General features: G+C 37.3%; 3 protein-coding genes across 4 annotated transcripts; all 3 read right to left on the bottom strand.

Annotated features, from left to right (window-relative positions):
* Positions 1–3014: 3014 nt before the first annotated feature.
* Positions 3015–4736, bottom strand: LOC114736987 (receptor kinase-like protein Xa21). The gene has a single exon (XM_028924871.1). It carries the CDS (start codon positions 4642–4644, stop codon positions 3376–3378), a length of 1269 nt encoding a protein of 422 aa, XP_028780704.1. The 5' UTR covers positions 4645–4736; the 3' UTR covers positions 3015–3375.
* Positions 4737–6242: 1506 nt separating this feature from the next.
* LOC114736998 (floral homeotic protein DEFICIENS-like) lies at positions 6243–8090 on the bottom strand. Its single transcript, XM_028924880.1, has 7 exons — positions 7681–8090; positions 7528–7597; positions 7376–7437; positions 7203–7302; positions 6889–6930; positions 6743–6787; positions 6243–6655 (listed from the first exon to the last, which is right to left on the bottom strand). The coding sequence occupies exons 1-7, from the start codon at positions 7866–7868 to the stop codon at positions 6473–6475; spliced, it is 690 nt and encodes a 229-aa protein (XP_028780713.1). The 5' UTR covers positions 7869–8090; the 3' UTR covers positions 6243–6472.
* A 3616-nt stretch (positions 8091–11706) lies between these two features.
* On the bottom strand, positions 11707–15552 carry LOC114736885 (probable ubiquitin-conjugating enzyme E2 16). 2 transcript variants are annotated; one of them, XM_028924774.1, is made up of 4 exons: positions 15378–15552; positions 14407–14470; positions 12723–12811; positions 11707–12133 (listed from the first exon to the last, which is right to left on the bottom strand). In XM_028924774.1, the coding sequence occupies exons 1-4, from the start codon at positions 15516–15518 to the stop codon at positions 12038–12040; spliced, it is 390 nt and encodes a 129-aa protein (XP_028780607.1). In that variant the 5' UTR covers positions 15519–15552; the 3' UTR covers positions 11707–12037. The 2 variants fall into 2 exon arrangements, with proteins under 2 accessions (XP_028780607.1, XP_028780612.1); XM_028924779.1 differs by having other exon boundaries at positions 15381–15552.
* Between the last annotated feature and the right edge of the window lie 158 nt (positions 15553–15710).

Raw genomic sequence — 15710 nt, 5'->3', positions numbered from 1 at the left:
AACGTCACCCGTAGAAACGATTTAAGGATAGGATATGATGTATATGGGAATAACGAACAGCTTTGGTTATGTGCTTATTTAATAGATCATGATTAGCTAGTGTCCGCAGATTTTACATATGCCACCCAAAAGAACAGGCAGCAGCAACTATATAAATGAATCGATCTATAACATATGAATCTAAGCAAAGCGCGGTGATGATGAATTAATCTTATTATGAGGCCGTACGTTCTTCATGATCATTATATATTGAGCAGCAGCTGGTGCACACTTAATTAGAACTGATGGAGGCCGCAAATTAAAATTAAGAAACATACCCAGTTCAAGCATAATATGGTCTTGCATGTACGTACGGTAATACATATACAGAATTCACTGACCAGCTACACTGCATTAACAAAATGCTTTGAGTTGATCCTGTTCCAAGACAAGTCTGAATCAACAACATCCTCAATGCTCCTCTCCAACCATTACTCCACTCGTAGGTCTTGGAAGATTGCATAGTTCGTCACAGGATCTCAAGAGAGTGAACAGAACATCGTCTTCAAGGGAATAAACAAATATCTGCTGCTCTAATAATATGAAAATCGAGCGCAATGCATGGGTCATTCTTGAAAAAGCTTTATATCGTCAGACAACATGTGTGATCGTATGCATGGGTCAATCCTCAAAGAGCAAGCCAAATTCAGGATGATACCACTCTGCACATGTTTGTCTTGTCTTCCCTCACCTTCGTTTTCCAACCGGAGGAACAGTTTCCTCTCTAAACTTGCGTCCTGATTTGGGAAAAGTCGCGTACTACGTGCTGTCCTGAAGCTTTCGGCGGTTGAATCTATTATTAGATGAAACGTCTAAAGCAGCAGCGAATATGTATTGTCTGCAGAAAGAAAACTAAGCACGGAATCAGAATTGAAAATGGATTCTCGGTTGCATGTTCTTTTTTTTTTTTTTTTTTTTTTTTGGGTTAGAGATTCTAGGTCGCATGTTTGTTAGAACAGAATTGTGATTATTTATTTTTACTCCACCGGTCTAATTTAATTAGATTAAGAAAGTTAGGTAAATTAGTTAATTATCAAAAATATAACATGTTTTTCCTAAAATATCATAATCATTTTTTTTAATATCCTTCCTCTTTCTTTTACTTGATTATGGTTGAGGGAGTATCCATATATATTATTTTTTAAAAATTAATAAATATGAGAAATAAGTCTTATATTAAGACCAAAATCAATTCAATAATTAGGTCCTATATTAAGGACCGGAGGAGTATTAAGTAGAACAGAATTGTAATTTCCCCCCTTCTCTTTCTTAATTTTAAGCCAATAATACTGAGGAATCTCATACCCTAACTTCTTGCAATAATAACAGGCTTTATTATTGGAATTATGTCACCTAGCCTTAGATCTATATTTCCTATCAATACTCTCCTCTTCCTGATTTCTGCCCCTCACATTTAAACTTTCACCCTTATACTCAGAACGGGCTTCAAGATCAAATTTTCCTATGGGCAATAAATTAGATTTTACATCTTCAAAGGCTGAAGCATCTGAATTTCCATATAACGTAATTTAAAAAAAAAAACTTAATAAGAGGGAGGCAATAAGACAACTAACAAAATAGCTTTATCCCCGTCTTCATTAATTTTAACAGCAATATTTTCTAAATCCACAATGATGGAATCAAAATCATCAATATGAGATTAAGTAAGGGTAGCTTCAGCCATATGAAAGTTATATAACTGTTCCTTGAGACGAAGCTTATTTGCATGACTGTTCACATACATAGGGACTCCAACTTCAGCTATGATAAGGCGACGGTGATTTCATTAACTATTGCAGAACCCCCCAGATGGGCATGGTTGAATTTCAATGGTTTGGTAAACTTCTCACTTCGCAGAATTTTTTAAGCTAAATGTGTATTTCACCCAATCCAGGAAGAATGTGTTATTTGGAGATCAATTTGAGCTAACGGCTGCATTAATATTAGTGCTGAGCGGTACTGGTGAGCGATTTTGTTACCAGCAAATAATTTTAAACCTGATTTGAAAAACGCAAGCGGGGTTAGAATTTTTGAATTTTACAAGCTTCATTGGACAGATCACAAGCTTGATGTTTAATTATGATGATGAGGGTAATGAGCAGATTCAAAGTGTAGGTACAATTAATCATCCGGGTTGGCCTTTTGGTTGATTGCATAATAGTGAGGGGTTACTTCTTTGTAACGTCAGCCCAGTGGAGTAGAGTATCATAAAAGATCATCATGTTGTTGTAGCACTGATACGCAAAGTCAGTTTGTTTTCAAAGGATTGATTTTGACATCAGAATCGGTTCCTTCATGTCATGGTTCAGGTTTAACTAAATTACAAGTGTCCCCATCCACCCTGCCTCCTTATTCCAAGATCTTATCCATTTTCCCGGGCTTTATTGATTTTCAATAATTTTTTATCCATGCGTATAGCTGTTTAGGTCCTTTTTGAAGAAGCAACAGCTGGGAAGCTTAGTAAACAGTATACTTGTTAAATTTCTTTTATCAAACCCAAATAAAAAGGAGGAGCAGGAATTGGACTTCACTTTCAGAAATAGATTAATATACAAGGCACGGTTGCATAATACTACCTCCAATCCTAAATATAAAAACCAGCTGATTAATTTGAGTATATTAAAAAAAACTAATTAAGTTAATTATTTGCAATAAATAGGCATTGTTTTTTTAAAAATATCTTTGCTAATTAAGTTAATTGATTAGAACTATCATTACTAGAAAAGTTATCTTAAAATAAATAAATAAATATGAAAAATAAAATAAGCTGAAATCTTATATTTAGGATCAAAATAAAAATTAAATAAGAATTAAGTACAGGAAGTTGCGGCTGTAAAAGAAGCAGTAATAAATAACAAAAATAACAAGGCATAACGACACTTACCTAACGAATTTCATGTTTTGGGTTGACTAGGATAGCCATCCAAGTCTCTGGCCCAAAAAAAGAAACAAAAATGTAGCCATCATAATCAGGATTTGGTCATAAGCAAGCAGGGGCACTGTCATTAACTGAGGGCGCAAATCCTTGAGCGCTAGCAAACTCGCGTCGTAAATAATTGCCGGAGAAATAAAAAGGAAAATGAAAATAAACCCAAAATGATTGTGGGAGATGCTGGACGGCGAATGGCAAAGGTCAAATGAAGTTGGCAGTTATCGTACGATATTGATGGCTTGATCGGATTAAGATTAGGAGGATCTCCACATGCTCTCAAGTCTCAACCCTCATCTCTTGATCGACATTAACATCAACATCTCCGATCATTCCTCTTTCCACTCTAATTACAGGCACATGTATCAGAACAAACAAATGAAATCAATCAAAATCATCATCGCCATCTAAGGGATGAAGGGACTAAATCTGTTGCATACGTCCAATGATTTTTGTTGGTCGCAGAAAAAGAACCTCAGCGGGCATCTAAACAAACAGTTGTCCCCCAACGTCACATTTGCAGAACCCTGCTTGAGCGCCAGCAAGGGGCTGGGTATGCCCCCGATGAGGTAATTGCCGCTCAATATTAGCCTCCCGAACGGCGATATTCCCACCTCCGGAAACACCGTCTTCAATGCGTACTGCGTCGGTATCATTCCCGTAAACTTATTGTTCTCTAACGCCAGTGACGCCAGCTTCGGCATCACTCCCATGAACCACGGCAGCAGCCCTTGAATCTGGTTGTTGCTCAGATCAACCGCTATTAGCCCACTCTGCGATCCCGCATTGTAAGATGGCGCTTCCATGGACGAGAATTTGTTGAACGACAGCGTCAGTTGCTCCAGCGAAGGCAGCTCAAATAGAACCATGGGCACAGAGTCCTTCAGACCGTTATAACTCAAATCCAAAACCTGCAAATCCATCAACCCTCTGAAGCTTTCCGATCTTAAACCTCCGCTCAAGCTATTGTTCCTCATTGAGATTTGAACTAAGGATTTGGGCAACGTCGCCGGAATTCCGCCGGCGACGGCGTTGTCGCTGATGTCAAGATAGTAGAGGTTCTCGAGAGAACCAAGATCAGGAATCTCACCCTCGAGACTGTTGAGCTGAAGTTCGAGCCTTTTCAAGCTCTTCAGACCGTTAAAGCTAGAAGGGATTGTCCCTTGAAGATTATTGTTATCAAGGTAAAGCTCTTCCAGATTCGAGAGGAACCCAATGGAAGAGGGAATCTCACCGTCCAATAAATTCCCGGACAGAGCGAGCCGGCGAAGACGAGTCAAGTTGGAGAAGGAGTCGGGAATGCCGCCGGAAAGGTAGTTGTTGGACGCATCGAGAGTTTCTAAATAAGGAAGGTTCCAAGACGAGGACGCGAGTGAGCCGGCGTAACCCGCCTGGTCGAGAGTGATTTCGGTGACCCGACTCGACCCGGAGACGACAACGTCGCATCGGAAGCCGCAGGTGAATGTTTCGCTGAAGAGGCCGTCGCATGGGTCGACAGAGAAGTCCCAAGAACTAACACACGAACCTGGATTCACGGAAGCATTCTGAAGGCCGTTCTTGAGCTGCTTCAGAGCCTCTATATCACCCCAATATGTCGCTGATTCCGCCGGAGAAAGCAACCAGGAAGCTGAAATAGCCAAAACCAGAGGAAACAGAGGAGAAGTGAGGCAACCCATGGGGGAGGGTAATGTAAGACGGACAGTATGAGAGTGAGAAAAGAAAGTAAGAGTAAAGTGGGAAGCAGGCACTGGATGGAGTGAAGGAGAAAAGTTGATAACTTTTGAGGAACGGAGTCAGAGATTTTTTTTTTTTGGGGGGGAGGTGGCGGGTGCAGCTCAGTTCAGTTCACGGGTTCTTTTTTTTTTTTTGTCAGGGTTAGAAGGGTTTTGGTCTTATGGATGGTGTTGGGTGCTGAGGGAAGCATATCTCGGACATTATATAGACTGAGTGAAGGAATGGATCCTGTGACTATTTTTTGGTTTGTAATGGATGGATGGATGGATGTCCTTTTCTTATTTTTATTTTTACTAACGGTTATATGCTTCTTCGCTCCTGAATTGCCATTGGGATCGACGTCTAAATTCAGACGCATGCATGTGCGCATTACACAACAATATCAGGTTCATAATTAATAGCTGCAGCATCCTGACTTATACAAATAACAAAACTATATATATATATATGTATATGTATATATGACAACATTGATTCAATTCTGTATACTACCTCCTGTCTTAATTATAAAACCCTGTTTATAGACTACAAACAAAATCTTATAATTAGCACGTGAGGTAATATTAGAATGACATGCAACACAAATGCATTTCGCTTATTCAATATCTTATATTGGCATAACAAAATAATTCCATATAATCCTTATTACGATAAATCTATGAGAGTTATCGACATATAATATAATTAAAAATTAAAACTACTTGTAATAAATAAACAAGTATTTGAATGGTGAACGGTCAAAAATCATCCCGACAAGCGGAAGACGAGAGCATCGGATGCCTGGCCCCGGAGGAGGTGGGTCATCTCTTGGCATGGGCAAGGAGGCCCAACGTTAAAGGATTGCTAGTTTTGGTTGCTAGTGGGCCAATTTGTGTTTACTGATGTGGGTCTTTATAAACAAGGGCGATTTGAAAGCCACGGTGCTTATCCTTGTTTTTTTCCTTTTTTTTTTTTTAAATGGTGGAATGCCCTATGGGTATTTATTGCAGGATCTTACAAATTTAATTGTCGTATTTTGATGAATTCACGTGTTATATTTCTCAAAAGGTTAATACAATTCTGCAACCTATGAGAAAGTATCGGTTTTAAGAAGGGGAAGAAAGCGTAAGAGCAAAGAGCTAACAAACTTCAAGTTTTGGCAAACACCTGAGTCGGATGGCCCTTCCATTTCCGTTCGTTTTTTTTGCAGAACAAGACTTTCTGGTGTTTGCTGATTCTCAACCAACCACCTTTCTCAATCATATGTGGTTACAATACAGAACTTTCTGAAAAATTGGATCTTTTCCTAGAACTTGCTCCTAATAACATTCAAAAATTAACATAATCAACTTGAACAAAATAAGATCTACGGAGTATCCACCTCCTCCTAAATCTTCACAAGTAAATCCTTCAAACCCTCATCAAAACCAAATAAGAATGGAAACAAGGGGAAATCGGCTAAAAGTTTGTGTTTTAAAATTTTACTGGTGGGAAGAACTTAATGTGGGGTTTTATACACAAAGTACCAATTCTTAAATTCAAGTCCTTGTAATCAATAAAATTTTCAAACAGAAACTTTTCATAGCACAATTCCTAAACTGTAGAAGCCAAGCCACAACCTCGAATGACATCCGAAGACTCGCTAAACAGTTAATGTAAGAAAGAAAGCAAAACAAGCTCCAAAGCATTAATGCAGAGTAGTCAGATTACAGTGTTTTCTAAAGGATACGAAAGCTAAAATAAGAGGTGGTAAATGATAAATTTACAGGGCCGACGCAAACACGATACATTTCAAGCAAGGCGCAGATCGTCAGATCTCAATCCCATTCCATTATGGTGAAGATTCATATGGGTAGGGTGCTGCTGGTGGCACAATCCATGGAAGTTAGAGACACCAGTGGCCACCGTAACTGCTGATGATTCCTGGTCTCCTTCCTCGGGCACCAGATATTGTGAATGGATCACACACTTTTCCTACACTCATTCCATTAAACAACAATGAGAACAAGCTCTTTCAAGCTTACACTCTTTCCTTACAATCTGTAAAACACAAGTTCTTACAAGTTCAAGCAGCAGATTCTCGTTCATCTGCTTCATGCTTTTGACCTTCATGTTAACACCCAAAAGAAATGGTTTCTCATCAGAATTATCTTATGTGTGTTTTGTGTGTGTGTGAGAAAGTGTGATTTAAAAAACAAAATTCTGACCCTTTTCTTACTGGTACTTGTCCGAGTTTTGATTACATGAAGCTGTGGAAATGTACACGAAACTAGCGCATTAGTGTAAACAGCAATCGTTCGTTCCTCAAGAAAATTCAATTTCTATTCTTTAACTTATTCGGAAACCAAATGGGAGACACTGATGGTTCTTAGAGCAATGGTTAAGTACGGGATTAAGGGGAAAAGAATCATCAGCCCGGAAATGCTTTCAGATCTGCAGATTAAACTGAAGCAGGTACCCCGGGGGGGGGGGGGGGAATTAAAATTGAGTCTTTAATATCTTGTACTTCAAAAGAGATAACCTTTCGTTCACGTATGATCCCGGAGGCAGAAACCATATCCTCCTCAAGACTGCGTAGTTGTTGGAAGTCCAGATCATTTAAATCCTCACCCATCCTCTGCCTTGAAAAATCACAGCTTCAAATCAGCTTTGCAGTATAAAAAGCACACGAACACATTCCTGAGATCTATTTACCTTATCTGTCTTCTGAGTTTATTGTTAGTCTCTTTCAGCTTCTTCATGTTTTCGAGCATCCTCTGCCAAACATGCAGAACCTATAAGAACTAACCAGGAAAACACCGAACGCAATTGTTAAGTATCACGTAGAAGAGGAATGTCCAACCAACCTCATATTGGGCACTCCAGAGATCGATATTCCCCAAAGTCCTCTGGTACTGATCTATTATATTCTTTGTCCTGCTCACAACAGATGTTAGAAAACCAGAAAATACAAATGAAAAGGGAGAGATAGAGTGAGGGAGAAATCGAATTGTACGGACGTTAGGCCAGGAGTGGTGTATTCATGCATCTTATTGTTTTTGGAGAACATGATGAGGGAAACCTTAGCATCACAGAGAACACTGAGTTCATGAGCTTTCTTGAAAATGCCATTGCGCCGTTTGGAGTAGGTGACCTGCCTGTTGGTGGCATTCTCGATCAACTTGATCTCAATCTTTCCCCGACCCATTTTTCACCACTCTATCTCTTTCTTCCTTCCCCAACAAAAATATGAAGGGCATTAAGACATTGTTCGAATATATAGAAGAGGTGAGAGCTTTGCAGGGAAAAGAACATAAAGCAGAGGCATGGGAGAAGAGTGAGGAGTGAACAGTGAAGAGACTTTCTAAACCGGGAAAGCTAAAGGGAAACTGAAAAAGCTAGGTTGGAGTGTAACTGCGAATAATGCTAAATTGGTGAAAGAGTGTATAAAGCAAATGATGAAATAACATCAATCATTTCCTTAAGATATTCATTCATCTTCATGTGTGTAAACAAACTCCGTCCGGCTTGCTTATCGGCCTTTAAATTTGTTTATCGTTATTCAATCCATATAACAAAGCCCATTACGGAAATCCCCTGGTGGATTAGACCAACCACAAAACATCATCGAGTTTGAAGCTTAATGATCCAAGAATTGATCTCATCAACATAGATAGAAAAGAAAGGACAAACCATTTGAAGAAATGTCTTTTTTCTGTCAAACAATTAAGAAGCTACCGTACAAAGAAAGGTGGGCCTTTCCTATTTTTCGAAATTGCGCATTTTAATGTGCTAAAAAGGGATTGAACACTATTCCCATTTCAGAAAAGCATCCCAGACCTCAAACCTTTGTTGCTTTGCACGACGAGCCCATAATCAAACTACGATAATTTCTTTTAGTAGTTCAGTGATCAAGAGATTTAAATTCAATACTGTTTATAAATGATTCAGATACATTTGCCTTTGAGATTAGAATCACACAAAAAAAAAAAAAAAAAAAGAGGAGGAAGGGAGGTTGGTTCCCCAGGTAGTAACAGTGTCATGACAATATGCAGAACCGGTACTTTTTTTTTGGCCTGAGTAGAACCAGTACTCAGAAATATAATTCCACGAGGTGAAGGAGGAAGTTCGAAGACATTAATGTTGTTTGTTTTGTTTGCTGCAGAGGAAAGAGGAATAGGTCCCATGCCACCTTTCTCCCACAGACAGACGAAGGCAAGTGAGTCTTCTGACTAGTCGAAAAGCTGTGGTGAATTTCGCTTTCTTTCCAGCCTCATTCAAGCTTTTTTTTAGCCTTTTTTATTTTTTTGAACAAGACCTGAAAACTTCACTAAACTAACAACAAAAATGAGTACCAAAAAAAAAAAAACCTATTCTTCATCAACGTCCGCCTCCTGATCAAGGAAAGGAGGTTGATCAAAGAGCAAGAAATTCTCATCCATCTTATGAGCCAATTTAACTAACCTATCAATAATAGTTAGTTTATTTCTGTATACATGAGTAAGGTTAACTTGCCAATCCAGCCTCATCCACCACATCCTTGAAAAGTTAGTCAATATCACAACTTTTAAGGCCAAGATTAATCGCCTCAATACAGAGATTTAAATTGATTTTCCTAAACCCCTTGGCCTAACACAAATTGAAGCTGTGTATAAATCCAATCAATTCTGTAATTGTCGACAGAACCACAGTCAGTTTACAGCTGAATCCACAAACCCATCTGTCATGTGTATCTCGAACGAAACCTCCACAACCGCTCCTTCCGGTTGCCATTTTTCACCTTCTTTTTTCTAAGGGCAACGAGTAAAGACTCCTTATATTATGGATCTTTCTCTCTTTTAAAAAATCGCATTTAGGACTTGTTGTTGTCTTCTGAAGTCGTGAAGAACGATGATTCAGAGATGTGAGATAATGAAGCAATGAACGTACATGATATTGGATAAACATGAGGAACAAGTTTCCCCACTTTCATCGGCCGAACGAAACAAGTTTCCCTATTTTCTGTGCCTAGGCTTAGGCCTCGCTGGATTTGACGCCATCCTCAGGGGCTCCTCACCCTACAAAGTACAGTGGGTAGAATATTAATGTCATGGTAAGTCACACTCGTAGGGTAAAATATTGGGGCGGGGGTTTTTCAAACTTGTCACCGTCAATTTTCTGGAAAGGTTTTCTTTTTTGGCATCAGCATGGTTCAATTATAATACGCATTTTTATTTTTAACTCGTCAAATCGCTTCATTCTTTGATGGCCTTTATGACGCTAATGCCAGATAGAAGTCAGACATTCTTGGAAAATAGTTGGACTTGAGGCCTTCCCATGTGAAATTGGCGCAACATGGGCGCATGATAAAATCCAACGTCATGATATAAAATCTTGGGAGAATTTCAGTCTAACCCCTCCCAGACGATTCTTTTTTTTTTTTTTGGAACCAGCCTTCCCAAACGGTTCAAGCCCAATAGTCCCATAAGATCCCCAAGTATCATTTCAGCTTTTTTTTTTTTAACCAAAACGAAATTAAATATTACTTCTCCGGTCCTAAATATAAAACCCTTATACTAACGTATTTAAGGGTCTTATATTTAGAATCGGAGGAGTATGAGTGAAAATATAATTATGTTCTTGTATTTTTTATTTATAAAAAAAATATCAACCTTTGGCAGCCAACCCCTGACCCTCCTGTGGGTGGGGAATTTTTTTTAAAAATAAGATAGCTAAGAGGGTGTTTGAACCCACTATCCCATAGCACACCAAAAAAAAATTATAACCACCAAACCATCCAATATATTTAGTACATGATGCAACGCAATATATATATATATATAACAAAATAAATATAAGTATCCAAATATATATAAACAACTGAAATAAGACGATTCATAACACATATTAGAAGATTTATAAGAAGTATAGGGAAATTCACAACTCCATTTAAGGTTCAATAGAAAGAAAAATCAAATGTTTCCATGAACAATTGAAGTAAGACAATTTACAACACAAATTAAGTGATTTCTAAAAGATATACGAGAATTTACAACTTTATTTGAAATTCAGTGGAGAGAAAAATTACATATTAAGGGTTGCATATGAACAACTAAAATAAAGCGATTCATAATACAAATTAGGTAATTTGCAAGATGTATACAAAAATTCACAGCCATTGACATTTTATTTTTCTCTCCAATGAACCTTAAATGGAATTGTAAATTTCCGTATGCCTCTTGAAAATTACCTAATTTGTGTTGTAAATTGTTTTATGTTAGTTGCTCATGACATTTAATTTTTCTTTGCATAAAACATCAAATAGAATTGTGAATTCTAGTATTTTTCTTGTAAATTGCTTAATTTGTGTTGTAAATCACTTTATTTTGGTTGTTTATAATATTCAATTTTTTCTCCACAAAATCTCAAATGAATTTGTGAATTCCAGTGTATCTCTTATAAATTGTCTAATTTGTGTTGTAAATTGTTTTACTTCAATTGTTCATGCAATCCTTGACATTTAATAATCCTTAACATTTAATTGTTCTTTCCATTGAATCTCAAATGGAGTTGTAAATTCCCCTATATCTCTTATAAACCGCTTAATATGCATTGTGAATCACATTATTTCAATTATTCATGCATATCACGCTTACATTTGTATTATTATATATATTTTTGTTAGCATCATATAATTAAAGAGATTAAATGATTTAGTGGTTACAATCTTTCTAGTGTACCAAGGGGTACCACAGGTTCAAATCCCCCCCCCCCGGGCTGCCTTATTTTTTAAAAAAAATTTCTCAGCTCCAACCACCCAGACCGTTCAATACCGGAGCCCCAGCTAGGTTGATAAGAATATAAATAAAATAATAGACGAGCGTAATTATATTTTCACCCATAACACTTAATTTTGTTTTGGCCAAAAAAGCTGAAATGATATTTCAGAATCTTATAAGAGCTGTTTGAAATTAAATTGCTTTCCGAAGAGTAGAATGAAATTCTTCCTAAAATCCTCGAAAGAACACGCCAAAGGTTTAAGAAAAACTAGACAGTTCTTCAATATATGTCGGACAAAATTAGCAATTAGCAGAACACACGAAATCATAAGAATCAAAAGCACTGATCATAATCAATTGTCGATCTTGGGAGGTAGTCAAGTATCTATATCCAAATCCAACGACCTCATATCATAACTACAACTTTTCAAGTTTGTTTCCTCCTTCAGGTTCCTTGAGATTCTGTTTACTCTTAATTTACAACTACCAGGAAATGCCAATTTACAGAATAGTTATGCATTAAACCTAGATCCTCGATTTTCAGAATGCCATCTCCTTGTCTTCATTTTTCTTCCAAATGGATAGCCTATACTGTAAAATTATTAAGGAAAACCAGTTATTATACTTTATCATCATGGAACCACCACCTTGTCTCCTTAGGAGATCTGCCATTTCCGCAGTTCTTTACATAGCGGTCATTATCTTCAGGACGTTGCTGCACAAGAGATGGAGTTAGAATCATTCTTCAGGGTAATATGCAAATCTTTAGATAAGGGAATATCAAATACTACCTGGTCTTTTTTCAAGCACGCAATCTCTTGTATGGAGATTTCCAACCGCTTTTTTAGGTTAGACTTTGTTTTTTTTGGCCATATTTTTAAGTTAGACTTTGGTCAAAACCTGATTGAAGCAAATACTACCTGGTCTTTAACACAAGAACTAGTTGACTAATTTGAATAGATTAAGAAGATTATTCAAATTAGTTACTTATAATAAATAGATGATGTTTTTTCCTAAAATACTTTTTCTAATCATGTGTATTAGTCAAAATTACCATTTGATCAAACCTGCAACTACTACGAGAACTAACTTGGAAAAAAATAGACAAATATTATAGACAAAGTGGATTAAAAATCTTATATTTAGTACCAAATTAAATGTCAAACTAGATTAAGGACCAAAGGTAGTATATTGATGTGCCTTTTGTGGAATCAGCGTCCAGCTACATCTGAAGCATGTGTATGTACAACTACCGTTGAAATGAATACTAGGAGAGAGAATATTCGCTATCAATAAATTCACACCTTCATAGTTGAGCTTGAAAGCATTGAGAGAATACTGATGCATATAGAACTAACTGTCATTGCTGGGGACCACGAATCATACAATATATCTGCGTAAGTTCATCAAGTTTATTAAGTGTCAGCTCACCACTGTCAAGGAAAGCTAGCAAGTAAATCTTGCTTCCTTTTGGCAGCCTATAAGTACGAACGACCAGAATTGGCAGGAGTCCATCACGGCATGGGATGGTTATAAATTAAGTATAAAAATGAGAATGATGTGAAGGTGCAGGTCTTCAAACATTAATTCCCCAAAGGAGAGATGAAATATAAACTTCACATTCATTGCCAAACTGAAGAAGTCAGGAGGTTTGATAAAAACTAATGCTCTCCCCCAACACAGAAAGAGAAAGTAATTTGATTTTTGAATATGACGTTAAGGATATGCCAATATGCTGCCACCTTCGTATATTAGACTAACTGAACCAGATCCTCAGTAATCTTTAAGTTGATTGAGAAAAAGAATTCATTCCTAACTTCCTTCCCCATTCAGAATCAGCAAACTCTCAACAAAACCACTAAGCATTTGAAGAACCAGCCACACCCACAGAGAAGAGAAGAGACATTTGCATAACCAACCATATGACCAATATCTCCAAGTCTAAAATTTACACACACACACACACACACACATATGGGAAAATACCACTCAAATCCCTATACTTTGATCCTGTTTTGTTTTTGGTCCATGAAGTTTATTTTCATGGTTTTCCATCCCTTTTATTTGATCAATCTGAAACATCAGTTCTTTTAGCTTGGAAAATACTCAGAAGGTAATGAGCAGGCACAAACAGTATTAATTTTGCTGAATAGACTTAACACCGTTAAATGCATCAAATGATTAGGAAAAAACATGACAACCAAGAAAAAAGTGCTCAATTCAAGAACAGATCAAAATTTTTGCCGCAGGTTTGTTAGATGCAAATGGGTTTTGTGGCTATTACTACCATGCAAACGCCTAGGGATGCAAATACTTTGATTAGGTTTAATAGCATTAAATCCGCCTCAACAAAATTAGCATTGTTTGGGTTAGCTCATCGTCATTTTGAGTATTTTCAAGCTTAAAAAGGCCAATGTGTCCAACAGAGCAAATAAAAGAAATGGAAAACAGCAAAAATAAACTGCAGGTACCAAAAATAAAACATAAAGTATAGGAATCTGGAATGGGGCTTTCCCTATACATTTTATGGAAAGGTTTGACCGTTTTGCATTAATAACACACAAAGTTACTTATCATAATGAATGGGAAAAAAACTAAAATGTGTAAACAAGATAATAAATTCAAGTCAGTAAAAGCCCACAGAAAAAGTGCAGAAGAAATGCAGGCTAGAAAATAATAGAGAAAATCTTAGTAAGAGTAAGCAATGATAATCGTGTATCTCATCATAACAAAGAAATCACCAAAGTAATTAACAAGATCCAAAGAAATAGTCAATAAAAGCAGGAATAACAAGAAATCAATGTAAACATCATGAACGAAACTAGACGTCCCAAACCCATCCAACGAAAGACTGCTATAACAAAAACAAAACATGGGTTATGACAAACCCAACCCCTAAAAAATATTGCATCAAACAACGGTTGACCATGACACAAAGTAAATAAGATCTAGTAAAAATAGTATCAAAACCTCTACTCAAACGCGTACCTAGACAAATATGCCCATTGCTGTATATATGGGGATGCAATGGAGCTGGATGCAAAAAAATGACCTGTTAAACGCATATAAGAAAAGTCAGAATAGAACAGTATCGACTATCAAGGAACTGGATCCTCTCAATTTTGGGATAAATTGACGGAATAGATTTCCCTAGATCTCCACCATAAAATCTAACAAATCTCCCATCCATGGTGAATGTCACGTCATGTCAGAATATAAGGATATCTGTACTCATTGATTTATTCACCTTCACATTTGCATCTTCTCAGAAGATTCAGTGACTGGCCTTCCAAACTACAGAATTTCCCCTATTAACTGGAAAGCAAGTCACTGACTGTGATAGGCGATATTCCCAATGCGGGATATGTAAAGGGACAGCAATTTCTTTTGAAAAATAAACTTTCTGCTTCAGTATCCGTATAATTCTAGTGGAAAAGAAAGAAAGGGTGCTGGTTAATGGAAATCAAATGATTATGCATTAATACATATTCCATCTCATTGTTCAACTATGCGCATGAAATCTCCAACTTATCTCCCATATGTGCTTTTGAGAAGCTTCTTTCATTGGAATAGAACTCTAATCCCATTCCTGATCAGCAGGCTTCACACAAGTCATAAATTCTCTCCTTCCTGTTCTTTTCATACAGCATTGATGTTAACTGAACTTTTTAAGACTTCAATAGTTAGTATCTTGGCCACATGAAATACTCTCACTTCTGTTATTTTACCCTTTCTTACATGTAGAGATCAACTGAGTAGCCTCCGCGGAGAAATAACCCAAAGTGAAGATGAATAATACCCTGTTGTTGACATGGCACAACACTCACCATGGATGGAAGTTTTATAGCTTGATCAACAAATATTTAGAGAAATTAACTGGGTCAATTTACCCCAAATTTGAAATGGACACAATTCCCAGCAATAGTGAACACCAGACATCATTACAAAGGGGGACTCACAACCTGGGGAGCTTCCATAGGATAATGCTCGGGAAAGTCAACTTGAAGTTGATAGGTTTCATTAGCATAAAGTGTCCCAGGAGCTCCGGTCACTTCAACAACCCACCTACGAGAACAAATATGATAAGAGCAATTTAACATGACATCGGGAGACGGGTAAGCACTGAATCGATAAACCAAATTAAAAGCAAGGCCAGCGGGGTGGGTGAATCGCCCAAACCGAGATTAAGCCAGAACGAAACAAACGCCCACTTAATCAATTAGACTAAGAGGTCCCGCGCACAAGCGGGTGACTACCAGAAAACTCATCAACAGCCAACAGCCAGAAATTTA

This window comes from Neltuma alba, unplaced genomic scaffold (assembly GCF_004799145.2).
Source record: "Neltuma alba isolate B1F8T4 unplaced genomic scaffold, ASM479914v2 tig00002748_pilon, whole genome shotgun sequence".
NCBI classification, from domain to species: domain Eukaryota; kingdom Viridiplantae; phylum Streptophyta; class Magnoliopsida; order Fabales; family Fabaceae; genus Neltuma; species Neltuma alba.
The sequence above is the reverse complement of the archived record's forward strand: the minus strand, read 5'-3'. Positions and strand labels throughout refer to the sequence as shown.

Excerpts from the sequence above, each read along its gene's own strand:
- LOC114736987 (XM_028924871.1), bottom strand. The coding sequence starts at position 4,644 with ATGGGTTGCCTCACTTCTCCTCTGTTTCCTCTGGTTTTGGCTATTTCA.
- LOC114736998 (XM_028924880.1), bottom strand. The coding sequence starts at position 7,868 with ATGGGTCGGGGAAAGATTGAGATCAAGTTGATCGAGAATGCCACCAAC. Across the intron at positions 7,438-7,527 it reads TCTGGAGTGCCCAATATGAG|AGGATGCTCGAAAACATGAA; the intron begins GTTGGTTGGACA and ends CATGTTTGGCAG. Across the intron at positions 6,788-6,888 it reads CAAGTACCAGTAAGAAAAGG|GTCAAAAGCATGAAGCAGAT; the intron begins GTCAGAATTTTG and ends GTTAACATGAAG.
- LOC114736885 (XM_028924774.1), bottom strand. The coding sequence starts at position 15,518 with ATGTTAAATTGCTCTTATCATATTTGTTCTCGTAGGTGGGTTGTTGAA. Across the intron at positions 12,812-14,406 it reads CAATGGGCATATTTGTCTAG|ATATATTGTATGATTCGTGG; the intron begins GTACGCGTTTGA and ends GAACTTACGCAG. Across the intron at positions 12,134-12,722 it reads TTTCAAGCTCAACTATGAAG|CAACGTCCTGAAGATAATGA; the intron begins GTGTGAATTTAT and ends TCTCTTGTGCAG.